At 38.6% G+C, this 27,465-nt stretch overlaps 1 protein-coding gene and 2 non-coding genes across 28 annotated transcripts in view; all 3 read left to right on the forward strand.

Annotated features, from left to right (window-relative positions):
- Positions 1-27,465, forward strand: part of PUM1 (pumilio RNA binding family member 1) — a 125,988-nt gene that overhangs the window by 85,156 nt on the left and 13,367 nt on the right. For 14 of the 26 annotated variants that reach the window (XM_005202941.5, XM_005202945.5, XM_005202946.5 and 11 more), the window contains 8 exons: positions 3,892-4,030; positions 5,271-5,414; positions 6,338-6,634; positions 7,715-7,951; positions 18,570-18,837; positions 21,223-21,352; positions 23,199-23,333; positions 26,435-26,572. In XM_005202941.5, coding sequence (XP_005202998.1) covers positions 3,892-4,030; positions 5,271-5,414; positions 6,338-6,634; positions 7,715-7,951; positions 18,570-18,837; positions 21,223-21,352; positions 23,199-23,333; positions 26,435-26,572 — 1,488 coding nt within the window. The remainder of the gene's footprint in view (positions 1-3,891; positions 4,031-5,270; positions 5,415-6,337; positions 6,635-7,714; positions 7,952-18,569; positions 18,838-21,222; positions 21,353-23,198; positions 23,334-26,434; positions 26,573-27,465) is intronic. The other 12 variants (XM_005202944.5, XM_024975964.2, XM_059875477.1 and 9 more) reach the window with 6 other exon arrangements.
- On the forward strand, positions 4,140-4,216 carry LOC112443646 (small nucleolar RNA SNORD103/SNORD85). The gene has a single exon (XR_003032051.1). It is a non-coding gene; the product is annotated as a small nucleolar RNA SNORD103/SNORD85 (small nucleolar RNA).
- On the forward strand, positions 24,203-24,285 carry LOC112443645 (small nucleolar RNA SNORD103/SNORD85). Its single transcript, XR_003032050.1, has one exon. It is a non-coding gene; the product is annotated as a small nucleolar RNA SNORD103/SNORD85 (small nucleolar RNA).

Raw genomic sequence — 27,465 nt, forward strand, 5'->3', positions numbered from 1 at the left:
TTTATATCTTTTTTAACTTAGAGTAAGCTTTTTAACCTAGATGAGAAAAGGAATAGTTAATTGCAAAACCAAGTGTCTTTTTATATTAGGCTGTTTTCTCTTGCTTGCTAGAATAATACCTATTTATTTCTGAAAGTTATGGTGAATTGAATTACTTGAAGGGAAAAATAAATCCCTTAAATTCTTGTGTCAGAAAAAAACCAGTATAAATGTTTGGTGTCTGTCATTCTAGTCTTACTATTTAATTAATTTCTTATAAAATTGGGATTATGCTGTCCACACAGCTTTGCATCTTGTTATTATACTCTTCCCTGTTATTTATTGTTTTTAAATCCATCAAAGAGTGCCTCATTCTTTATTTTGACCAGTCCATTATTATTTGTTATATTTATGTAACTGCTGCTATAACTTAGTACTATATTGGCGTTACAAATAAGCTTAATATCCTTTGCATAAATCCTTGATTATTTCCATGGTATAATGTCCTGGAAATGTAAATTTTTTTGAGCAAATAAAACGAGCATTTAGGCTTTTGGTAAGCATCATCAAATTAAAGCTTTTTTTTTCCTTCGTTTTGAGGAAAAACACCATGCTCATATATGTACATATGATAATGATCCAAACAAGAGCTGTTTGCTTCTTATCATTCTCACTGATAAGGTGTATGTTTAATTTCTTAGATTTCACAGGTTTATAGAAAAACCAGGTCTTGAAATTCTAGCTAGTTTTGTCTGGCTCAGTATTTTTTCAGTTAGATGACTTTCTGGAAGTTAATGTGTGGTTTTCTTTACAGTAGGTACAATTCTAGTACCACTTATAGAGGGGATTCAGCATATAATTTGTTGACAGAAGAGTGACCTCTATTAATAAATTTCTTAATAGCTACTCTTTGTGGAAAGTTGGCACTTATCAGTTGATGGTCTTTGTGTTTTAACTGGCTGCCAGATCATGAATTTGGAAGACTGAAGTAATAGCCGTGTTTTCAAATCAGCTCTAGTAGACTGAATAAGAAAAATAGTAATAAGTACATCTTACTGAAATCTTTTTGTTTAAAGCTAAGCGCTCTACATATAGTTTCTCTCATTCTAATTCTAATAAGTAGATTACATGACTTCCCAGCATAAGATTGAGGGAATGGAATTTCTGTGCCCAGGGTCACACATGTATTAAATTGTTAAGATTTGAACACAAGTGTGTAAATTCACAGTTTGTGCTATCTTCTGACCATATGATATCTAGAGTGATAGAAAACCTGAGATCTGGTCTTTGTTCTGCCACTGACTGGTTGCAACTAAGGCAAGTTGCATGACGTCTTAGCTGTAAATTGAGCATGACAGTCAGGTGCAGTATTTCTGAGTTTTCTGTCACCAGCAATAACAGACTCTACTGTGAAAAAGTTGTTATTCAAATTATCTTTTGACAAGTATACATTTTTTAATTCCAGTGTCATTTTTGCCAATTTCTGACTTCAGATGTTTTAGAAAAATATGATTTTCCTGGTGAACTTCTTTGGTTATAGTCATTTAAATGAGAGGTTGTTTTAAAACTTTTGACCTTTTTGGCCTTTGCCTTTTATCAAAAAGCATTTGTTACTTTCTAGATATGCTAACTCTTTTCCAAATCTGATTGTTGGAGTTGACCTCTTGGCCACTCCATCTTTTTTCTGATTCCTTTTTCATTCTTTTCGAAGATTCCTTTGACACCTGATAAAAATGTTCATTTTTTAAAAATTTCAAAATGTTTGGTGAAGAAAAAATTCTGGATATTAGGTGAACTCAGGCATGGGGTAATCTTGGTGGTGGCTTGATGCTGGGTGTTGTATCATGAGAGAGAAGTTTAGAATGGCTTTAGAAGCCTCTAAATGAGGGGAGACTATATAGATGATGATTCTACCAAGTACGATGAACTATAGAAGGGTGAATGATTGTTAAAATATCTCCGTTGAGCATCTATCTGCTTGCTTATTAAATTTAAATGCTATATTTAAAATTACTGCCTTTGAAAAGAAACTAGAATTTAATACTTTTTGCATCATGAAAATAGTAAACTGACTTGTAGGATAGCGTTTTACAAATAGATATTCAGTCATTTTTGTTGATTTTATTCGATGTGTAAAATGTTACTTGTGAAATTTTACGTGTTTGTTTCCCGGGCTTGACATTTCTTTATGAAATTAAAGTATGAATATTGGGAGCTGACTTAGAGACTTTGGTTTATCATCAAGGGTACTGCATTGATTTCTAGAGAGTTGACTGAGAGGCTGCACATTGCTGTCGTCATTGTGAAACAGAGCTCAGTGGTCTGGACTGCCCCTCTCTTCAGACACCCTGTCCATTTCCCTGTCCTGTGACTCTGTACACAGCTCCTAACAAAACAGAAGCCTAATTCATTATGCCCTATGAAAAGGATGTTTTCATTGACTTTCCTTCTTCTTTTAAAATTAAAAAAAATTTTGAACTATTAGTATTTTGCCATATCTCTGTAAATGCTGTTTACTTTTCCTTGAGTTAGAGCTCTTCTGGATTGTTGGTGAGGCATCTTCTCAGTCTTGGCCCAAACTCTCACCTGTGCAACTTCTCTTGAGTCTTCTGTCTATATAGATTGAAGCATTCCTTCTCTTATAAAGTCCATTAGAATTCTTTCAGTCACAGATAGATAAATTGCCTAATATTTTGATAGGAATTAACTATTGGTTATTGATTGTTTCCTGGTTACTAGGTTTAGTGCCTTGCAGACATTAATTTTAATACTTCCTACAAATTTGCGTGATCAGCTATTCCTCTCACTACTTCTGTGGATAAGGAAATGAGAAACTTTCGGTGGATTTAGTGTCTGTACATCTCTTTTTGCCAATATGGACAGTGTCTTTCATTTTAAATACTCATTTAATAAATATTTGATAGTAGTGTTTCTCTGTACATGGACTCTTGATTACATGTGTAGCTTTTATAAATAGCAAAGTGATAATGAAAATGATCTGATAAGAATTTCACGTTTGAAAACTTGGCAAAATGCATAAACTTTGGTAATTTTAGCTGTTATTGGGTTTTGTACTTTTACTTACTGTCATATATAGATCTTTTGAAATAGATTCTTAACAATGATTATCAGCATCTTATCTTTCATTAATTAAAGGAAAAGATCCTTTATCACAGTGGCAGAACAGGTATTCACTGAAATGTCAATGTTCTTGACTGATACTTACATCGATTTAGATCGCTGTCTGTGAAATTTATGAAGAAAAATAGAAACAGGTCAGACGCCTTCTACAATCAAATCTGTTGATTTCATTGGGGCTGTTTGGCCTCTGATGAATGGGAATAGTGTTATAGGGTAGAGAAAATGTTCTCATATTCCATAAAGAAAATACAACCTTTTTTATGTGTTTGGTTTTTTATTTTTTAATACAGATATTATAACTTGGTGATGTGGGTAAATTATTCCTGTTTATCATATCTAAACCTCTCATCCACTCTAGCATAATTTTTTTCACTCTCTTTTGATTATTATAGGGTTACTGTCTAGCTCCCATTCGCTGGAATAAAAACTCCAAGAAGATAGGAGCTTTGTGTGTCTTGCTCATTGCTTTATCCCCAATACCTGCCAGATGTTAGGCATTAAGTATTTGATTAATGACTGAATTATAACTTTTAAATGGTTTTAACTCTTATAAAGGTAATATGTTTCTTAAACTAAAAGTGGTAGAATGAAATTTCACTATATGAAATGCTGTTCATTGATTTTTTTATAAAATCCTAACATCCATGTCACATAAAAACATGATTGGAAAAATGGTTTACAATCATCAGTTTTTAAAGTTGATTTAACTTAAGCACGTGTTGGGTCTTAGATGTTTCCAGTGAAGAAAACGTTGGTTTGTTTGTCTCCCAGGTTCTCCGTGGAGGAGCCAGCCAGCGTCCTTTGACGCCGAATCAGAACCAGCAGGGACAGCAAGCCGATCCACTGGTGGCAGCTGCAGCGGTGAATTCTGCCCTTGCGTTTGGACAAGGACTGGCTGCGGGCATGCCAGGTGAGGCTGCATTGTGTCCCTCGTCACGGAGGGGGCAGAAGTCTGCTTCTTGTGGGGAGGTTCAGAGGAGGATGGCAGTACTTTGGATCTGCTTAGGCATCATTTGGGGACTGGCGAGGATGACATACACTTGACCTCACTTAGACCATAGTTCGTTGATGAGAGCACCTAGTATTCTGAGCCAGTCATAATCTTACATGTTGGAAATATGTGAACCTCCACACATAGCTTGGGTTATCCCGTTTTCCTTTGGTGGTAGTCTGTTTTCTCCCTCAGTGTTAAGAATGAAAGGAGTGGCCAGGTTGCCTCAGCATCACTCCAAGGCTGATACTTGTGAACAGTATTATTAGGAAGACATTCCTAGTATTCTTTGATCATATTCCCCTTACATTTCTAGAATTTCTCCCAAACCAACAGTAGAGGTGCTTTGTGCTGTCTACCTGTGATTGATATGTATGCTGAATACATGTTATTCTTAGCTTACTGTCTCCTGGTCTTATTCTTTGCATGGATTGCCTGTAGTTTGAGGTTTTGCCTTTTAAACAAGTCCTTCTGAGACCTCAGTATAAGTTTATGGATTCTTACTGACCCTGGCATATAGCTATATCAGCTTATCTATTTATGAATTCACTAAGTAACTTGAACTTAGATCATGCATGTTGTTAGTTACTAAGCATTTATGTTTTATTATGAAGTCAACTGTAATTAATCTTATGACTCAATAGCATTTGAAGATTCTGTCTCAGACTTTTGAAAGAACCTGTTAATGGAAGCTTGTCTAGAGTTTCCCTGATAACTTGCAGTATATTTGTGTTTAGATTATGTGATACGAATTGTATAGTCAAGAAAACATAAAATAGTTGTCAGTGTATGGTTGCTGGTGATAACCATGGTTAGCACATTGAAGAGTACAGTTGTTCCCTGTCCCACTAAATCCCCTTTCTAACACTTGGTGTATAATAAATTACACTACCCCCTACTGTGCCATGTAGCATGCTACCTCTTTCACACTCATTTTTTAATCTTTGTAAGAACTTTGTGAGTCAGGTATTATTATTAACCTTATGAGGATACTACCTAGATTCTCAGGGTTATGCTGTTAACTTAAGTGGTCAAGCCAGGATATAAACCTAGGTGTTTCTGTCCCTAGTGCTGAGTTTGTAACTATTTACAGTATGCTGGTATCCAGGAAACATTTGTTAGTTTCATATATACTTATCTGTCATCTTAATATTCTCAGGTTATCCAGTCTTGGCTCCTGCTGCTTACTATGACCAAACCGGTGCCCTTGTGGTGAATGCAGGAGCGAGAAATGGTCTTGGAGCTCCTGTTCGACTTGTAGCTCCCGCCCCAGTCATCATTAGTTCCTCAGCTGCACAAGCAGGTGAGCTTATGTCTTAGTGGATTCACTCAGATTTAAAAGGGAGAATGGATGATATTCTTAAAACTCTGTTGAAAGGTACTTTGACAATTCTCAGAGTAAGAATTCTGTCCTGTAATTTTTCAAAGAGAAAGAGTCAGAAGTGGCAAGTGACCTTGATAGATTCTGATTCTGTTGACAGTGTGTACCAGCTAGTTAGCAGCAAGGACCTGCTCTGCTGTGAGCATAGGAAGTTGGATTACTCACACAAAAGGCCACTGTTGGCAGAAGTCCAAGGCTAATTTCACAGAAATTCATATCGTTGTTTTAAGATTTGGTATTTGTTTTGTTTTTGTTTCTTGCTTATGGTGGGGGAGGGCAGCAATAGATTTTTATTTTAAGTCTTTGTATGTATGTATGTCATATATATATATATATAGTATTATTATATATTTTATAAATTTGGGAACAACAGTGGGTGTATCTAGGGGAGAGAAATATGCTTAAGTGTCCTGAGAATTGCAAGGCTTCAGTATGTGATTCTGGAGAAAATGTCCTTAATGTAGGTAATTGTAGAACTTGAAACTTTAGGAAGTAGTTGTATTTGAATTGAGTACTTTTGATACCCATATCTATCTTAAATTATAGACTCTTTATAATCTGCCCACATAGTGATCTGTCTTAAATTATAGACTCTTTATAATCTGCCCACATAGTGAACTTGGCTCCAGTGGTATTTTGACTTTGAATTGAGAGTAGAAGTAGAAAAATATTAATAGAAGCTTCAGGTGAAGGGATCAGAGACAGATTTGTATAGTTCTTTGCAAGATTTGTGTCTGTTTTGAAAAGATATGGCAGCATTAAAAGGTTTTCAAAAGGGTAACAACGCAGTTTGGAAATGTGGCCAGTCTCTTTCATAGCCATATGGTTTGCTTTCTTCTACATAGCTGTTGCAGCGGCCGCAGCTTCAGCAAATGGAGCAGCCGGTGGTCTTGCTGGAACAACAAATGGACCATTTCGCCCTTTAGGAACTCAGCAGCCTCAGCCCCAGCCCCAGCAGCAGCCCAGTAACAACCTGGCATCCAGCTCTTTCTACGGCAACAACTCTCTGAGCAGCAATTCACAGAGCAGCTCCCTCTTCTCCCAGGGCTCCGCCCAGCCTGCCAACACATCCTTGGGATTTGGAAGTAGCAGTTCTCTCGGCGCCACCCTGGGATCAGCCCTTGGAGGGTTTGGAACAGCAGGTAGAAATCAGACTGATGTGCTGAAACTAAATTTTAATTATTTTTTATAATCTTTATGCAATTACTGACAGTGCATGGAACCCTGGACAGATACCACAGGCAGATCTGGACCGAGTCCCGTGGGAACCCAGCTGTTCCACACGTCTTTGAGATAATGGACTGTTCAAATCAAGTTATACATTTGGGGCCTATTTCAGGTTTACACGCACATTGCTACTTATTTATACTCTCAGAGTCCATTTTTTTTTAAGGATTAGAAAATCTGGGGAGATTTCTGCAGACATTGGGGAGAATGTGGAGGGAAGTATACAAATGTGGATATGAAAAACCGAGGGAGGAGGACTTACCAAAAATCTTAGGGTGGTATACTCCACAACCTGCAGGTCTTAAAGAATCATGAGTTTTCTCTAGTCTTGAGAAGAATTAAGGTGGATATTATGGAAAAGTGGGAGGAAGGAAATTAGACTTAAGATATTTTAAATGTTTTAATGGGAGAAAAAAAGTGGGAAAGTAGTAAGGAAAATGATGGAATAATTTCAGTGTTTGTAAGACAATGTGATCAAAACAGAAGGGTTTATTTGAGAGACAGTATCTTAAATTGGAATTGGGGGCTAGTAATATCTGTTGATTGAACCCTTTGAGAAACCAGGCTTTTACATGTAAGTCTTGTGTAGTGGGGCAATACCCCCTTCACAAATCTTTTTTCTACTCCATTTTTCTACCAGAACCTTTGGGTTGATGAAAGGCATTCTTTCTAGCCCATTTTCTTTCACCTTTCCCATAACTTGTGTGGCCATCAGAGGATTTTAACCCACCCCTATCCCCATAATATGAGACACAAAAGGAAGGAGACTTTAACATACGTGTGATGGTTTGAAAAAAACGTTTCATGCTAACGTGAGCCATGTCCTCTTTATTACTTTACCTGCCCCTAGAACTGCCACATGAACAGTTAGGCTGTCTCTGCTGACAAATTTGCGGTGGTAAGGAGTCTGGATCAAAGTGTTAGGAACAGGTCACTGGGCTTGTTCTTCGAAGAACAGGCCTGTTCTTATCTGCATTGTTTTAATTCCATTTTAGTTGCAAACTCCAACACTGGCAGTGGCTCCCGCCGTGACTCCCTGACTGGCAGCAGTGACCTTTATAAGAGGACATCGAGCAGCTTGACCCCCATTGGACACAGTTTTTATAACGGCCTTAGCTTTTCCTCCTCTCCTGGACCCGTGGGCATGCCTCTCCCTAGTCAGGGACCAGGACATTCACAGACACCACCTCCTTCCCTCTCTTCACATGGATCCTCTTCAAGCTTAAACCTGGGTAAGAACCATTACTCTACACCACCTTGAACTCTAGAAATCTCTTGCCACTGATGACATTAGAAGTACTTTGCATAAGCAAAGGACGATCCCTTCATCCTAGAGGTGTCCTGGGTGTTCTTTGCCTTCCTAAAGTGCCTCATGTTATTTAGGCTATACCTCGGCAGCACAGCAGTTTGGAATTTATCCAAGTTTGGGTGCATCCCATGTAAATTCACTTCAGCTTTAGTATGAACATCTTTGGCTGTTCTTTGGCTGCATGTGAGAATCTTTCAGTATACAGTACAGATTCCTTTTAATTAAGCTGGAAAAGAGAGACAAAGAGTGTATTAACCTAGTAACACTACTGAAATAGCACCACAGTTAATATTTAGCCTTGTTTTTTAGATTCCCTTTCCTTCCCCGTGTATATGTTTAATATCTTACTTTCTCACATAAAGCATTTTGTTTTAAAATTTTTGTCAGATTCTTTAGAAAATATTTCTATGTACATTCTTAAACTACACAGGATGGTAATGAGTATAGATCCTTCCCGATTATATGTTTAGCTTATTTTGTATATGGGGTTTAAAAAAATGTTAACCATCTGAATCCTGGAAAATGACGAGGGAAAAGAGGCTTCTAAGCAGCCAGCTTTAAGAATGAAAAGAAACTTACTCTAACAATTTGGGTGGCAAAGTTTTAAATCTTTCAAGATGGAAGATGGTATACACACTCCCTTCCTCTAGTTATTTATCAAGTTTGTATTTTGAAGTGCTGATTTATTTTTTAGATGGATAAAGTTGAGGCATAGAAGTGTGGCGACCATATAATTCATCCTACAACCTAGGACACTTAAGGGAGCTAATGGGGGTGTTGTTAATAATCATCTGTGATGACAAGCCTGAATTAGGACTGTCCTGGGAAATACCACTTTGCTAGAGGATTCTGATTTTTAAATCTTCTATTTATTATTGTTTTAAGTTAAAGCTTTATTTTTTAGAGCAGTTTTAGGCTCATAATAAAATCGAGGGAAGAATATAGAGATTTCCCTTGTACTCTCTGACCTGCGCATTTATAGCTTCTCCTGTTATCACCGTCCCCCACCAAAGTGGTACCTTTGTTACTGTTGATGGACCTACATTGACATATCGTTATCATCCAAAGTCCAGAGTTTACATGGATCTTTTTTTTTGTTTGTTTCTTTGTTTTTGACTAGAAAGATGATGGACTCAGAAATGAGGATTGATTAAAAATGATTAGTCCTTTTTTATTTGGAAAGACAAAGACTGAAAAATGATTATAAAAATCAAAAGTCTTGAAGGGGATAGGATAATATAGTTATTATTCTAGAACTAAGAGTGCTCTCTGAGTTTGAGAAATGAGTTCTAAGGCAAAACTATGTATATATGTATATAGACATGTGAGAGTGTGCGTGTGTATCCTGAGGTTTTACATGATAAGAACTATAGTTATGAAACTGTCTCATGTTATACATGGACATTACTTTAGAAAAGTTTTGGGGACGTTACAGATTGCTAGGTCCATATTGGATAAATAAGGAATAGGGTATATTGCACAACAGTGTCTCTTTGTGACAGGAGGCCTGGCTTTAAAGAATGAGGGTTAATGCAAACTTATAAGGAGAAGATGAAAGCCCCAGCTTAGTATGTAGATGGAAGGTATTAACATTTATTGAACAGTTATTACCAGCTACTGTTAACAGTTTTGGGTGCTGTGCATACCATTCTGAAGATATGGTATTATGCCTATGATACAGATGTGAGGAAACTGACTTGCTTAGGTCTTCTCATATCTGAACAGACTCCAAAGCAGCATCAGGGTATATCCTACCATGTAATGTGCCAGAATATCTTTTAAACCATTGCGTTATCAGGGTCAGAACTCTTATCCTTTAATTCCTTGGTTTAAACATTTAAACTGTATCAGCATATACTTAACAGTAAACAAATGAAATCTACAATAAGTTTTTTTTGTAAACAGCCAGATAGGAGGTATCTTAGGCTTGTCAGTCAGTCTCTATAGTCAATATTCAACTCTGCTATAGAAGCACAGGAGTAGCCACAGACAAAATGTAAGTAAACGTGCAGCTATCTTTCAATAAAACTTCATTTACAAAAATAGATGGCAGGCCAGATTTGTCCTGTGGACTGTATCAGCCTCTGAACGAAACGCTATGGCTCTAGGTGTTTGAAAATGGAGCTGGAAACATTACTCGCATGCGTGGTGCCTTTCCTCTTTCCAATATATCAGCAATTTAATAAAATACATCCTTCTCCTTAATTTTTGATTCCCCTGTGAAGAAGGAACGAACTATTGGTGTGAGCTACTTATTTTAATGACTCTTGCTGTCTGCCTAGTTTTATTTTTGACATATCTTCCCTTTAAAAATTTTTTACTTTGTATAAGCATTTTAGATGTATGTATTTCCATTGGACTGCCTTTTTTGCATGTGCGATGTTTAATCATACATGCCACTCTTGAGGAATTTTGTGTCTTGATTGGTGGTGCTTTGCCTCACTTCAGTCTATTTCCTTGAGGAAAAGGTTCTTGTATGCTTTAGTTTTAACCATTATAAAATAATCACCACAAGAAGTCTGTTTACCATCTGTCACCAAGGAAATGTAACTTTTTTTTACCAAATATATATTGGGCCATTCTGATGTAGTTTTTACTATTAATACTATACTGCTGCCACCAACTATCAGTTCTCAGGTCACTAACAACCATAGTAAGTAAGCATTCATTCATTGTGTTAAGTACTCAGATGACTCTATACAGGGAAACTTAAACTCAGCATGGTTTAATGACTTTTGTGATACCCCATAGCTATATAAGTGTTTGAATGCACACTCCAGCTTGTATCTCTGTTATCCCAGTGTGGATCTTTTCTCAATGTTATCATATATTTTCACACTTCCTCCCAGTAGACAGACATGTGTTAGGATACTCTGAAAAAAAATCACTGCCTGTAGTAATTATGTTCCTCCTTGTTTATTCAACATTCACATGTCAAGTACCTACTATAGATTCTTCAGTGTTTTTTTCACACCTGTTTTAAAGATCAGATTTCTATTTTTAAAAACAATTTATTTTAAAAAGTATCTGTTTATTTATTTGGCTGTCCTGGGTTTTAGTTGTGGCACGCAGGATCTCTGATCTTTGATGTGGCATGGGGATTCTTTAATTGCTGCATGTAGGATCTAGTTCCCTGACATCCCTTGCGATTGGGATCATGGAGTCTTAGCCACCGTACCACCAGGATAGTCCCCCAAAAACAGCTTTATTGAGTTGTATATTGCGTATTTTGAAATCCACTCCTTTCAAGCATGTAATTCAATTATTTTTAGTAACTTTCTGTATTGTGCAATCTTTAGCATAAATCAGTTTGGTAATATTTTCATCCCTTCTGTAAGATTTTTCTTAGTCATTTATGTTAATCCCCATTCACACCCTTGAATATGTGCGTGCACATGCGTGAAGTCACTTCAGTCGTGTCTGCCTCTTTGCGACCCTGTTTTCGCCCACCAGGCTCCTCTGTTCATGAGATTCTCTAGGCAAGAATACTAGAGTGGGTTGCCGTGCCTCTTCCAGGTGATTTTCCCAACCTAAGGATCCAACTTTCCTCTCCTACGCCTCCTGCATTGCAGGTGGATTGTATACTGCTGAGCCAGCAGGGAAGCCCATTCACACCCTTAGCCCCAGTCAGACATTGATGTACTTTCTGTTTGTGTTCTTTTTTTGCATGTGGGGGTGGAGATGTGTGTGCTTCAGGGCTCAGGGATTCTTAGTTACCCTACTTGGAATGGAACCCAGTGCCCTCTGCAGTGAAACTGCAGAGCCCTAACCACTGGACTGCCAGGGAATTTCCTACTTCCTGTTTTTAAATTTGCCTTTTCTGAACATTTGATATAAATGGAACTATACAGTATGTGACCTCTTTTGCTTGACTTTTTTTTTTCTTCAGAGGTTTTTGAGATTTTATTCATGATATAGTATGTGTCAGTAGTTTATTCCTTTTTTTTTTTGGCTGAATTATCCTGTTTTCTGGATAATGCTACATTTTGTCTAACTTTTCACAATTGAAGGATGTTTGTTGTTTACAGTTTTTGGCTATTAGATGTTTTCCTGTAGAAACATGTTTTCACTTCTCTGGAAGTAGAATTACTGAATGTAAAAGTTTTATGTTAAATTTTGGAGAAATTCAAACTTTTCCAATTTCATCATTTACATTCCCACCAGCAGTGTTCGAGGATTCCAATTTCTCTGCATCCTTGCCAGCATTTGTTCTTATTTTTCTTACATAACATCACCATTCTAGTGGGCATGAAATAGTTATGTCATTGTGGTTTTAATTTGCATTTCCCTAATGACAGTAATGTATAGCATCTTTTTATGTGCTTATTACCATTCATGTATCTTTGGTGAAATGTCCACTCATTTTTTGGGCCCAGTTTTGGATGTGCATTGTTTGTCTTATTCCATGGAATTGTAAGGGTTCTTTGTATATTCTGGATGTGTGCTAATAAGTTGCTTCAGTCATGCCCAACTCTTTGTGACACTATGGACCCACCAGGCTCTTCTGTCCATGGGATTTTCCCGGCAAGAATACTGGAGTGGGTTGCCTTGCCCTGCTTCAGAGGATTTCTCCAACGCAGGGATTGAACACGCATCTCTTAGGTCTCCTGCATTGGCAGGCAGATTCTTCACCAGTGCACCGTCTGAGAAGCCCTATATTCTGGAATCAAGTCCTTTATCAGACTTTATGTATATGTGTTTTGCATATACATAGTCTCTGGTCTTTTGCTTGTCTTTTTCTTTTTAAATGGTTGTTTTTGAAGTGCAGTAACTTTAAATTTTTTAAAAATAGTTTTAATTTTGATGAGGTCCAGTTTATCATGCTTTATGGTATAGAAATCTTTGCCTAACTCAAGGTCTTAAAGATGTTCTCCTATGTTTTGTTCTAAAATTTTTGTTTTTTTAGCTCTTAAAGTCTTTGGTCCGTTTTGAGTTAGTTTTGTGTATTGCACGAGGTAGGTGATTGTTCATCTTTGCGTGCACTGTTTTTCCCCAGCAAAGTTTTGAAATTTTTAGTGTGCAGGTCTTTACATGCTTTTTGAGATGAGATGGCTTGATGGCATCACCGACTCTATGGACATGAATTTGGGTGAACTCCGGGAGTTGGTGATGGACAGGGAGGCCTGGCGTGCTGTGATTCATGGGGTCGCAAAGAGTTGGACACTACTGAGTGATTGAATTGAACTGAACCTGTAGTAATCTCAGATTGTTAACTAGTCATGTGTGTGCCTTCAGACACTTCTCTGTTCTAAATGGAAATGTAGCATTTTGTGATTGATTACCTAGTTCTCTGAAAGTGACTTGTCATCTGTAAAACTAACCGAGTGAAAGTTAACACAGTTTGGATTTAGCATTATGCACTAAAGACAATTATTCTTAGGCTTACTTTCATGAAAGGTTGCTTGGTTATGGTATTAAGGAGTGGTTTGAGGAGAACTACTTTGTAAACATTTTTGTGAGCAGCACTGCCTCTGCCTGTGTTAAATTCAGAACCAGATGTTGAGCGCCTTGGGAAGTTTTCTTTAAAAGGCAAAGAGAGCAGGGTTTTGCCCATTAGTCATCTACTAAATCTCTGAGTACAGAAAACAAAACCAGATGAATGAAAACATTCCATGTAGCGAGAAGATGGGATCCTAGATGGCCGGAATACTAGAAAACCCTTTGGATAAAGTAACTGAAGCACTTCTTAATTTAGCATGGTACTTTTAATCTGTACGTGTGTATTTTTAAAGTTAGTTTCTTGTAGACGGCATATGTTGAATTTCATTTTTTGACCCACTCTGACAGTCTCTTTAATTGGTACATTTAGACCATTGACAAAGTGATTATTTATATAGTTGGATTAATGTTTACCATATTTGTTTTCTATTTTTTTGTTTCTATGTTTGTCTTTCATTCTTTTTCTGCCAATTGTGGGTTTAAAAAAAATTATTTGGCTACATGGAATCTTTAGTTGTGGCATGTGGGATCTAGTTACCTGACTAGGGGTTGAACCCAAGCACCCTGCATTGGGAATGTGGAATCTTAGCCACTGGACCACCAGGAAGTCCCTGCCTCTTGTGGTTTTAATTGAGCATTTTTTATGATTCCATTGTATTTCCTTTCTTAGCCTATCAGACTACTTCCTTTTTTTTTTTCCCCCAACTTTTTCAGTGGTTTGACTAGGATCATTATACATTTACAGTTAACTGAGGTCCACTTTCAAATAAGGCCATAAAAGGACTTTATAATCACAGAATAATCTTAACCTTTATCTGCTATCCCTTATGTAATTACTGTCATTCATTTCAGCTGTATAAAAAGCGTACGTGTATGTATATATGTATGTGTATAATATAGACATAAGCATACATAATTGAATACATTGTAGCTGTTATTGGAGCAAACTGTTGTCTGTCAGATCAGTTAAGAATAAGAGAAAATTTTCTCTTTTTGAGGTTCTTCCTTTCTTTATATGGATCAGTTTGTGGCCTGTGTTATTTATACTTCTTTCTGAAGAATGCTTTTGACATTTTTTGCAAGGCACATCTGTTGGCAACAAATGCCATCAATTTTTGTTTGCTGAGAAAGTCTTTATTTCTCCTTCACTTGTGAAGGATAATTTTGCAGGGTATGGAATTCTAGGTTGGTGGGTTTCTTTTCCTTCAAAACTTAGTCTTCTCTCTTCTTGCTTGCATGCTTTTTGAGGAGAAGTCAGATGTAATTCTTATCTTTGCTCCTCTGTAAGTAAGACTTTTTTGCTCCTGTGGCTTCTTTCAGTATTTTTCTTTATCTTTGATTTTATGTAATTTGAAAATGATGGTTGGGAGGTATAATTTTTGCTTTCTTTTCCTGCTTGGTGTTCCCTGTGCTTCCTGGACCTGCAGTTTGGTGTCTGACGTTGATTTAGATAACCCTTAGTCATTATAGACTCAGATGTCCTCTCTGTCCCTTTCTCTCTTTCTTCTCCTTTGGATAGCCCCACTATGTGTATGTTCCCGTTTTTGTAGTTGCCCCACAATCCTTGGGTATTCTGTTCTGTTTGAGTCTTTGTTCTCTTTCCATTTTGATTTTTGAGGATTCTATTGATAGATCCTCTAGCTTAGAGATTCTTTCTTCATCTGTAGTCAGTCTGCTTATAAACCCATCAAAGGTGTTCTTCATTTTGGTTACAATATTTTTTATCTCTAGCATTTCTTCTTGGTTCTTTCTCAGGATTTCCATCTCTCTGCTTACATTGCCCATCTCTTCCTGTGTGCTGTATATTTTAGGGCCCTTAGCATAGTAATCGTAATTGTTTTAAATTCCCATTCTGAAAATTTCAGTACCCTCTCATATATGTTTCTTGTGTGTGCCCTTACTCTTCAGATTTTTTTTTTGCCTTTTGCTGTGCCTTGATAGCCATGCCTGATATATCAAGCGAAAGGAAATGCCATAGTAGGTTTTTAGTAATGTGATGGTGAAGTGTGAGGGAAGGGAGAGTGTTCTATAGACTTACGATTAGGTCTCACTGTGTTAGTGAGCCTATATTTCTGGACCGTCAACTTCACAAATGTTTCTTAGTATTTTTCCTTCTCCCTTTATTGGGACAGGATAGTTTGAGTAGGCTAGAGTTGCGTATTTCAGAGTTGTCAATACTTGATAGTTTGTTGGTTACATACAGTTCAGGATTTCCTTGTCTGGTACTGGTTTGGGCAGTGTGTCTATTTGAGTCTGTGGTCAGGTGAGCCGTGGTGACCCGTACGTCTGTTTCTCCGATCTTGGCGGCAGTGGTTTTCTCTATTTTCACCTCTTTTATGGATCCAAGAAGAATTCTTGGTTTTTCAGACTGCTTAGTTTTTTGCTTGTTGTTAGGGTGAAGTGGTGACTTCCACATTCCTTACATGTGAAGCAGGAAACCTACATATACACAAAACATTTAAGCTGTTGATCTCTGTGGAGATATCATAGGACACAGCTCTATGAAATCCACCACCATCAAAATATTGCTGAAAACTTTGTGGAATCATTAGGAGGCTCCCTTAGAGGGCCTGAATGAAATGTTCTTTTTAAAACAGGTGTTAAATACTCTCAAAGGCCACCTCCAAGGGATGAAAGTTTGGGCATAAGTGCATGTAGGTGTGTAAACTATAGTGAACTAGAAGACGCCTTTATGTATCTATAAAGAAACTGCAGTCAACAAGTAATGATGGTCTACTCTTTGCCGGATACCTTTTCAAAAACAACAGGAAACCACATTTTTTAAGCAGAAGTTTTAACTATTGGCTTAATGTTTAAAGAAAATTATTTGGCCTGAGCAGAATATTCCTATTAACTGTTAGTTTGCCATTTATAATATAGTACCTAGAGAAACTTTTTTTTCAGATTTGTATACTTCCTTTCTCAATAATAACAGCTGTGTGTGTATATATATGTGTGTGCTTGTGTATCCTGTCTGGCATCCAAGGATACCAGAGCCAAAAATCAAAACTTCAGGGCAGATGTATAAATCTGCCCATTATTCACTCCAACCCTTTATGTTGTGGATTAGTCAGTATGCTCTTAGCCACAGTAACAGAAAATCCAGCTGATAATGGCTTAAACAATAAGTGCATTTGTTGGCTTGTGTAACTGAAGTAGAGAAGTAGGGCAGTGCTCAGGGTTGGTTCCCGCAATTCAGCCTTGAAACCGAGGATCTGGCTTCCTTCCATGTTAATTTGGATGTTTCTCAGGTCTTTTAGGAGTTTGGTTGTATTTTTGTTGATTTGTTACTTTTCACTAAGTGCCTTTGTTAGTGACCAGGTTCTTAAAATACCTTTGTTTCAAAACCTTGTGTATTCATGCCATGCCTTCTTCTTCACCACCTTACTTGGTATTATCACACTCTTCCAGTACTGCTCACCTGTCTGATTACTTCCTCTTTGCCTGTTTGTCTCCTTTCTCAGACTGGGGAAAAAAAGAATTATTTTTGAAATGGAATAAAAAGCAGCCATATGGCTACTGTTCTTTTTTCTTACAAACCTCCTGTCTTCCTTTGCTGAAAGAAATGTTTTCCTTTTGGATTAAGAAATATTATGGAATTTTGACAAGAATAACAATGTCCTTTAGAAAACGAAAACTGTATAACTGTATCTGAAAAGGAGTATTGTGTGGTTGGTTGCAAAGCTGTAACTCTGGAGTTAAGAATTCTGTGATAAATTCTGGCCATGGTGAATTTGAGTTTTGTATCTTTGGAGAGGCATTTCATATCTTTGGGCCTTAATTTTCTGTTACTTATACGGGATTTTTAAAACTCCCTTTTCCGTAATGCCAGTAAGAATTTGATAGAAAGTGGATATGAAATACTGCTAGCATAGAGGCTGGCATAGGACAAATGCTCAGTAAGTAGTTTTTATTTAATTATTTAAAAATGTGAGCCATTTCCTTTTGGTTCCATAGTTTTCACTGAGACCCAGACCTTTGAAACTGGGCCCTAGAATTCTGTGGAGAAATCCAAGCTGAGTATCCTTTTGTAGCTACCACTGAACTCCAGACTAAACTGTCATTAAAACTCTGTAGTTAACAGGCAGTTCATGGTGGGTGACTTCTCTCATGGTTCCTGGGTTGTTATTCATCTGCTCTCTTTGTGGTTTAAATGGTATTTCTTACCTACTTTGCAATGTAGGAATGGGGGAAGAACCAAAAAAAAAAAGGCTTCACGTCCTTTTTATAGTACAATCTAAAGTTAAACAAACAAACAAAAAAAGCCAGTATTGTAAAAAAAAACAACAAGGAAAACAGATACTCATAATTACCTCTTGATAGACTTTTCAGTTTTTCCTCTATTTTTTCTGTCTGGGGATTCATAGTGATTATTTCTTTGTCAGCAGTCAAGATGGCAGTATTAGTGGCCTGAAAGTTGTTGCTACTGCAATTACTTCAGGCTCTGTTCCAGTAGGAGTTAGAAGCTGTCCATTCCTGATGAAGAACTTGAAAGCCTTCCATTTCAAAGTATATATCCTTTTTTTTTTTCCCCTGTGCCTTATGTCTAATTGTTGGCCTGCATTGCCTTAGTGATTTTCATACTTTTATTTACTGGCAAAACCATGCCTTCAAAACTTTTTTGGGGGACCCACTGTATAAAACAGACTAACCTGGGTACCCCATTTTTTTTTTTTTTAAGAAAGGGTTTCAGATGGGAGTGGGGATTATTCACTGATGGCAGGAATCTCCACAGAGATGGGAGTGGAAAACCACTCTTGTCTCTGCAGTTTGTCTTTTCTGATCCTGGTTCACACAGCAGGAACGTTCCTCCTCATTTCACTTATTACGAAGGGACTCACTAACCCTTGCTCCATTATTGCTAGCAGTGTCCTATCAGTGTTTAATAGCACTCTCCTCTCAATTTTTGTGCAGAAGTTTTCTTCCAACTTGGTGAGTTGGCCTGATAAAAATCATGGCACTAATAGAATTGAGTCTTAACACAAAAGCAACAGATTTGAAAAGAAATCAGAGGTGATACAAGATTTCATGTATGGGATGCTTTTTCTTCTCTTGAACAAAATGAGAATGAGTCTTGAGTTCTCCTGTTCTGTAACCAACAGGAGGACTCACAAATGGCAGTGGAAGATACATCTCTGCTGCTCCAGGCGCTGAAGCCAAGTACCGCAGCGCAAGCAGTGCCTCCAGCCTCTTCAGCCCCAGCAGCACCCTTTTTTCCTCCTCCCGTTTGCGATACGGAATGTCTGATGTCATGCCCTCTGGCAGGAGCAGGCTTTTGGAAGATTTTCGAAATAACCGATATCCTAATTTACAATTGCGGGAGATTGCTGGGCACATAATGGAGTTTTCCCAAGACCAGCATGGTTCCAGGTGAGGACTTGGCTTTGGCACTTAAGGTAACCGAAATCTTAATGCCTTAAATTCCATGCCTCAGATAAGGTATACACTTAAGGAAATTGCTATAAAATTAATGAAACGAAATTTACCTTTTGGTATACTTCCTATTATTTATTTTAGAGGCTGTGAGAGCCATCAGATACAAAGTGATTGACAGTAGCCATTTAGTAATCTGGATCACAACAAACTGTGGAAAGTTCTTTAAGAGATGGGAGTACCAGACCACCTTACCTGCCTCCTGTGAAGCCTGTATGCAGGTCAAGAAGCAACAGTTAGAACCGGACATGGAACAACAGACTGGTTCAAAATTGGGAAAGGAGCATGTCAAAGCTGTATATTGTCACCCTGCTTATTTAACTTAGATTCAGAGTACATCACACAAAATGCCAGGCTGGATGAAGCACAAGCTGGAATCAGGATTGCTGGGAGAAATATCAGCAACCTCAGATATGCAGATGACACCACCCTTATGGCAGAAAGCAAAGAGGACTAAAGAGCCTCTTGATGAAAGTGAAAGAAGAGAGTGAAAAAGCTGGCTTAGAACTCAGCATTCAAAAAATGAAGATCATGGCATCCAGTCCCATTACTTCATGGCAAATAGATGGGAAAACAATGGAAACAGTGACAGGCTTTATTTTTGGGGGCTCCAAAATCACTCTGGATGGCAGCTGCAGCCATGAAATTAAAAGACGCTTGCTCCTTGGAAGAAAAACTATGACAAACCTAGCTTATTAAAAAGCAGAGACATTCCTTTGCTGACAAAGGTCCCTATGGTCACAGCTATGATTTTTCCAGTAGTCATGTCCAGTAGTCATGTCTGTGAGAGTTGGACCATAGAGAAAGTTGAGCGCCAAAGAATTGATGGTTTTGAACTATGGTGTTGGAGAAGACCCTTGAGAGTCCTTTCCTTGGACTGCAAGGAGATCAAACCTGTCAATCCTAAAGGAAATCAATCCTGAATACTCATTAAAAAGACTGATGCTGAAACTGAAGTTCCAATACATTGGCCACCTGATACGAGAACACTTTTTAGAAAAGACGCTGATGCTGGGAAGGATTAAAGGCAGGAGGAGAAGGGGATGACAGAGGAGGAGGTGGTTAGATGGCATCACTGACTTGATGGACATGAGTTAGATCAAGCTCTAAGAGATGGTGAAGGATAGGGAAGCCTGGCCTGCTGCAGTCCATGGGGTCTCAAAGAGTTGGACACGACTGAGCGACTGAACAATAATCTGGATCACATGCTGAAACAAGCCTTTTTACCTTTCTGAAAGATTAGCCTGGTGTTCATTAGCCTTTGTTCATGAGACCTCACAGAATGTCTACAGTTCAAGAAAAACAGAAATACTAACACAAAGACGTTTGTACAGTACTTGCTGCTTTAATCACTGTTAAGAATCTTTCTCTCAGAGACACTGTTCAAATGCAAGTTTGGATCCTTAGGCTCAGGAATAAGATGTTGCCACCACTTTCCTTTGTTGTTCCCTTCTGTAGAAGTAAGGGTCTGCACAGAGGTTAGAAAATGCTGTTATTTAGCTTTGGTTACTGCTCCCTGTTCCAGTGGACTTCACAGAAAGGGACCTTGGTCCTCAGGAACAGGCAGAGTTATGATGACATCATCCAGCCTTCTCTCTCCCCGTTTCTTTCTCTCCGATGATTCCACTAAAACAATTCCCAAAGAATTTGCCTCCTCTTTAAATTCTACCAGCTTGCTACTGGGTAAGGATTTTTCATATTTAAATCCTAAAGTCCAGATTAAGAGAAAAACATGGTTTTTTAAATACAGTCTTCTGAGCTAAAAAAGGCAAACTGAGTAGCTGCTACTTTAGAAAGATCCTGCACATAGATGACTACTGTTCCCCACCATTAATGAATATGTACTACATATGTACTTCATATGAATGTGTGTTGAAGACTAAAATAGGGACCATGGGCTTTTAAGTCTATTGATGTGGGACTGGTTTTCTAAGAGGAAACGCCTGGCCAGGTTCTCCTGGTGTTGTGCCTCTTGCCTTCACCTTCTTCTCTTTTTCTGCCCCACTTGTCATCTCTCCCTCCATCCCACAGGGAAATTACATGTCCTGTTGTAATGACATCTACTGGAACTTAAATATAATTTTAAAAGCTTGGTTAAAATAGGGGGTACTTCATAGTATAACTTTTTTCCTTTTCAGTAATTCTTCAAGTAAGTGAGCTCAAGTGATTTATTTAAGTAACAGTTGTGTGTGTGCATATATGTATATGCACACAAATACATATAGCTTCAGAACTGAAAAATTACATAAATTGAGCTAGTCTTTAGATATTTTCCAAGTCTTCCTAAAATGCTGTGATTGCTCTTTTTACTTTGTACTTCAGATTCATTCAGCTGAAACTTGAGCGTGCCACACCAGCCGAACGCCAACTTGTCTTCAATGAAATCCTTCAGGCCGCTTACCAGCTGATGGTGGATGTATTTGGAAATTACGTCATTCAGAAGTTCTTTGAAGTAAGCCTTTGTTCTTTCTGTCTTGTGCCTTTAGAGAATCTCCACAGCATTTTGATTTTCATTAGCTGTTTTTAGAATTGCAATTTCATTCCAGTCATTAAAATGAAGTGTGAATGGTCTTTTTGAAGCACGATTAAATATTTCTCCAGTTCGTTAGCAGAAGTGCATCGTTTAAATAGCCAAGCAGATAATGCTAGTGTATTTGAGAAACATGCTTGTAGAACCACTCTCTTCATTTAGGATCCAGCACAATATTTCTGATTGCCAAAATAGTTTCACTGAAAGTGTCATGTTTGGAGGAAAAAATTTGTGTCAGATAATTTTAGGAGGGCCACAATAAAGTTCTGAAAAAAATTTAAAAAATGGTTTCCTAGAGAATTATCTTTGAACACCAACTCTAGTGTTTTTCATCATAAACCAGTCATGAGGATTGATACATGGGTGATCCTTCAGCCTTGATTCCTTATTATTCCTATTAATGCAGATAATGTCTACTCTTGTTATCATTGTCTTTGGAAAGGATCAGTGAGATTGTTGGATTAATGTCTATTTCCTCTTCTAAACTAAAATGTCAGAAAGGCACAGTTTTTTTTTTGTTTTGTTTTGTTTTGTTTTTTTACTGACCATTGTAGCTGTGATGTACTACACGGCCGTGGTATCAATAACCCTATTATAAAGCCAGAAAGGAGTGAAACATTGAGATGAAACATTTGGTACAGGGGTAAAATGCGGCAACTCTGCACATTACCTGTCCCTCAACAAGAGAAATTTGTAATCTTCTTACATCTTATTTTTTTGGGTTTTTGTGAAGATTTTTAAAAAATGGCTCACTCACAGTCTTTATCTTCCCAACTTTTCTCATCAAAATCTAAGTTCTTTGACTCTGAATTCTCTAGCTGTGGATTGAGGAATCAGCCTAAATATGACTCTTACAATTTTGACTTTCAGATACCTTTTCACTGCCATTTTGGTCACGTATATGTAAAAACACAGACCTCCCCAACTCCAGAGGTTAATGCAGCTAGGCTGGCCACATGAGCGGTTGATGATAGCAGTACGCTTTGGGACAAGCTGGAGAACTTCTCTGACTTAGAGAACGTCCCTGGACTTGAGTTCCCTTTTATGGAAAATAAGTGGGTTGGGCATTCTTAATCATAAAGTCTCTTTATCAGTCTCATGTGCTATTCAAATGAAAGTAAAAAACCAAGGATGGAGAGACATTCTAGGAAGACTTGACATTGTGCAGTCCTACCCCTTGATTTTACCAACTTTCCCCCTGATCCTGTTGACTTGTATAAATAGACATTGTCATTTCTTACAGTAGTATAGAACAGCATATTCAGAAGGAGTGTGCATGTGTGCTTTGGCTTAAACTTCACAAAGTTCAACTTACAGACTCAGACACCTAAAGTGATGTAGGTTTGCTGCAAGAAATCCTTAGATATCCCTCAGACATTGTCTAAAGCTTTAATAATAAAGTGTCTTCCACATGTACTGTTGTTTTTAGAATAAATGTAAATGCTCTTGTAATTAATGGCATATAGGTATATTTAATAGTATTGATGAGTTAAGGGCAACTTTGAGGAATTGCCTGTTTGTTTAGCAGAAACTACTACAGTTGGATATCTGAGAAGTGTTTTTAACATTAAAAAGAGTTCCTCTTAATCACATTCTGATAAGTACTGCCTTGAAGAAACAAAGGGTTTATAAACAAAAGGTTTAGTTAATCACAGATGACAGGGCTAAAAGAGGTATGCCAGTGGTTGATGCAGAATAGTGAATGCTTTGCTTTCTCTGGCCTCTCTTTCTACCTAAGTAATGGTGCTCACCCACATGTTGTGTCTAGTTTGGCAGCCTTGAACAGAAGCTGGCTTTGGCTGAGCGGATTCGAGGCCACGTCCTGTCATTGGCACTGCAGATGTATGGCTGCCGTGTTATCCAGAAAGCTCTTGAGTTTATTCCCTCAGACCAGCAGGTAATTGTAAGTTTCCCCTTTAACTCTTCTCTCGGTGTTTGGTGTCTCTTCATGGCACATGTGGTGAACCTTGTACATTCGTCAGTCTTTAGTTTCCTCTCAGTTTTCCTTGGTGCTTGTGGCTGCCTTCTGTGCATGGCAAGCATGAATTGTGCAGTGGATTTTGTAAATTTATAGTGGATCAAGTGTCTTGTTGTTAAAACCAGTGGTTTCAAATACTTTTCCTTTTGACCAGAATTAAGTCTTTAGTAGGTGTGATTTTAAAGGTGGGTTTTTCATTTGGCAACAGGTGAAGAAAGTAAAGTTGTCAATTCCTTATACCCGAACTGACCCCAACAAACAAAACTTTTTCCAATATACCTTCTAGTTTTCTTCACTTACACTGTTAATTGAATGAGCTCTTGCCTAAGGCAGCATCAGGTCTGGCACACTGATCTGGTGCCCACTGCGTGCCAGCTGCCAGCACAGAGATGGCCGAGACTGAGCACTGCCCACAGAGCACATGTGGGGAAGGGTGACGTGAGCGCCTGTGCTCACGCCTTTGAGGGGAGACTTTGTAGGAGGAGAAGTCCAGGCTACAGAGGAGGTAGACAGGAAAAAATGGGACAGAAATCTGAGGTGCTGTGTGCTGTGAGTGGGAGCTGACACAGAAAGCACATGAAGAGGCTCATGGCCTCAGAGCTGTCATGGAGGAGGTCCAGCCGGCTCCACACAGACCACGGGGCGGAGAAGCCCAGCCAGCCCCCAGGCAGGTGTGCAGGCCGCACTGTGTCTGCGGGAGGCAGTACCTCGAGCTTTGGGTGTTGCCCATCTGAACCCTCAGCCTTTGGGCTCTGAATTCACCCAGTCCTTCTCGATGGAGGGGGTGACCGTGGTCTGGCAGTGATGAGCCACTTGCCCTCTCTGAGAACAGAGTTCGGTAATGAGACTCTACTCTGGACTCAAGTTCTGAGCCAGACGAGGCACCCACCAACCTCCAGTTCAAAACAAAACACCATGCTGGTGTTGGCGATGGCAGTTGAAGGCTGGGGAGTCCAGAGTCCTTAAGCTGTGAGACTCAGATGGGGCTGTCAAGATGCTGGTGAGGGCGGAGGAAATGTAGGGGACACACAGCAGGTTGGGAGTTCATTCCACTCAGTGCCCAGCACAGGAGGTACAGCGGGAAGAGGAGGATGTTGTGTGTAAGTGATTAGAAGCAGGGGTGAGGCTACTAGTTTGTTTTCTCCTAATGTTCAGATCGTTATCAGTTTTAATTTTCCCTGGGATGTTCCAGGATGAAAATATGATGACTGAATCTTTCCTTGTTAATTTTCTTGTTTCTTTTGAACATGGAACTTTTTCCCCTCTCTTGACCATAATGCCTGCTTACTGAAATCAAGCAGGAAATTTTGATTTCCCAGGTATTTTCCACATCTTTGCCCTCTCCCATGAATATGATACATTGTTGTTTTTTTAAAAAATATTTTACTGTATTTTTTGGTTTGTTTTCTGATCCAGTGGCTACATTGTAGTAGTTTATGTCTCCCTTCTCTTCCCTGTACCCCGCCCCCGCATTGTTCTTTCTACCCTATATATTCCTGAGTATCTTCTCCTGATCTGGTTTCTCTGGGATTCCTGTTCTGGGTCTAAACTACCTTTCCCAGTACAAATAACCTAGTGTTTTCCAGATGTAAGTGTATTTTAGGTGAAATAAATTGATCTCCAGTGGGGTTTTTACCTCTTTGGGCTCAAGAAAATATTCAGGGAAGCCAGTTCCCCTTCATTTTGATTATTAGAACTGGTGCTTTATCTTTATATAAGCATCATTCTCTATTTGTCATTCTCATAATTATGTTTCCATAAGTTACTCTTTTCTGACATTTGATTAGTTTTTTCGGCAAACTGTCCTGAATCTATTGCTTGTTTAGTCCCTGGCAGTGTAGTGTTGAATTTCTTTAATTAGAAAATCTTTTAGTGCTTTTACATGCTTAACGTCTCAAGGATTTAAGACAATTGTATTCGTAAATGTCACCATCTTAAACTGGTTTGCTGTCTCCTCCCATACCATAAATATAGAGTCAGCACTGTGTAGCTAATATATAGAGATTGTATACAGCAAAGAAATTGGGCAGAAAGTACCAGGGCCCAGCTGTTGTGCAGGTATTCAGCGAAGGAGACCTGAGTCAGCGAGTTTCGGGAGGGCATCCAATAAAAATCCCAATGGCTCTTTTTTGGTACCCATGTCACCCACACACACATACACACCACATAATGTCTGGTCTTGTCCTGTATTTTTCCCTGACTTTGGATACTTTTCATTAACTGAGAGTACCGTTCCAGCTGATTATGCAGTCAGTCTGGCCTGGTGGAAAGATCATGTTGGAGTCACAGACTCAGGCTAGAGTTCTGATTCAGTCACTGTCTATAGTTTTAACCCTTCTCAGACTCAGTATGTTCATATATTCATATATATGGGTGGAGGAGAGAGTGCAGGGTAATATTTAATTGACCAGTCATTTGCTGACATGATCTGTGTATCGCCACACACAGGAGTCAGATTACTTGGGTTTGAATTGGGGCAAGTCCAGGTCTATGAAATTTAACAAGTCAGCTAATTTTTTTGTGCCTTGATTTCCTCATCTGTAGTAGTGGCCACTGCAGAGGACTGTCAGGCAGATTCATGAGTCAGATCATGTTAAACACTTAGAGGTCTGCCTAGCTAGAGTTGGCTCTAGATTAACTACTGTCATTTTTAGTGATAGGTACTTTACAGGGTTGTCATGGTGACAAATGGTGAATTGTATGTGATAGTCTCTAATACAGTATAGTTGATTTGATACTGGCTCCTTTCTATTTGAAATTGACTGCATTTTTTTGGAACTCCAAGAGGTCTTTTGCAAGTTAGAGAACTTTTCTTAAGACTGGTTATTGTTACAGGAAATTTGCTATCACATGGAAAAACTCCAGTCCTCATTACAAGGCTGTCTGAGTGCCACAGCTGAGATGTCCCACTTTCATTGTCATGGATTCCCTGCTCCGTGCTTTTGTGTTTGGCAAGGAGAATGTTGACTGTCCAGGTTTTTGCTCTCTGTGATTCTGGTGGTGCTTTCTTTCCTTGTCTCAACTAGAATGAAATGGTTCGGGAACTGGATGGCCACGTCCTCAAGTGTGTGAAAGACCAGAATGGCAATCACGTGGTGCAGAAGTGCATCGAATGTGTGCAGCCCCAGTCTCTGCAGTTCATCATCGATGCGTTTAAGGGGCAGGTAAGTGACTTAGTAAAGAAATAAGGGAAACAAGTTGATGGGTATTTCCATTGTGAGCAGAGAACACGATGGGAGTGTTCTCAGGGGCTTTTAGTGTATTTTAGATTGCAGTAAATAGCAGTCCTCTTCAGTGTTACTAGGTACTAGCTCTGTGTACCTCCAGCTCTTCCCTTAATTGTCCATGGATCTTCTCTCCATCATTAAAGCAGATACCCGATCATGTCAGGATGAGATAGTATCATCAGAGTTGTGAAGTCTTATATTTGAAGAGTAAGTTTTTTCATTTGGTTAAGTACTATTTATCTTGATAGTTAAAAGTTTTTATCATGTTTTAAAATTTAGGTGATTTACAAAACCAGTCTTACAGGTTATGTGTGACTATATATATCTTTAACAAGGTGTGGGACTTCCCTGGTGGTCCAGTGGTGAAGACTCTGCATTTCTAATGCAGGGGTTGACTGAGGCCCTACATGTCTACCTCCCCTCCATCCCTCCCTGTCCCCCCATCTTAAGAAAACACCAACGTGCTTCTTAATTTTGGGGTGTTGGTTGGGGCAATGATCAGGTTGGTTTGAACTCTGTTAAGTGGCGCCCAACCAGAACTAGCTTCTGATTTTGCCTGTTTATTGTGTATCATAAGAACCAGTGTGCTTTTAGCACCAGCTTCCAAGCAGAGTTGATATTTTGTCATACCACAGCTTTTGTTGTTGTTGTTTTTGAAAAGGAGGGGAGATTGGAAATATCAGGTAAATTTTCAGGTATAGTCATGTGAACTCCTAAAGCCTGTATCGAAATGGGATTTTAGAATAGTTTAGGTTTTGCAGTTTGCTCAATTACAGCAATGGTTAAGTAGAGTACAGACACTGAAAGTGAAAGTCGTTCAGTCATGTCAG

The sequence above is a fragment of the Bos taurus genome, chromosome 2, assembly GCF_002263795.3.
Source record: "Bos taurus isolate L1 Dominette 01449 registration number 42190680 breed Hereford chromosome 2, ARS-UCD2.0, whole genome shotgun sequence".
Taxonomy (NCBI): Eukaryota; Metazoa; Chordata; class Mammalia; order Artiodactyla; family Bovidae; genus Bos; species Bos taurus.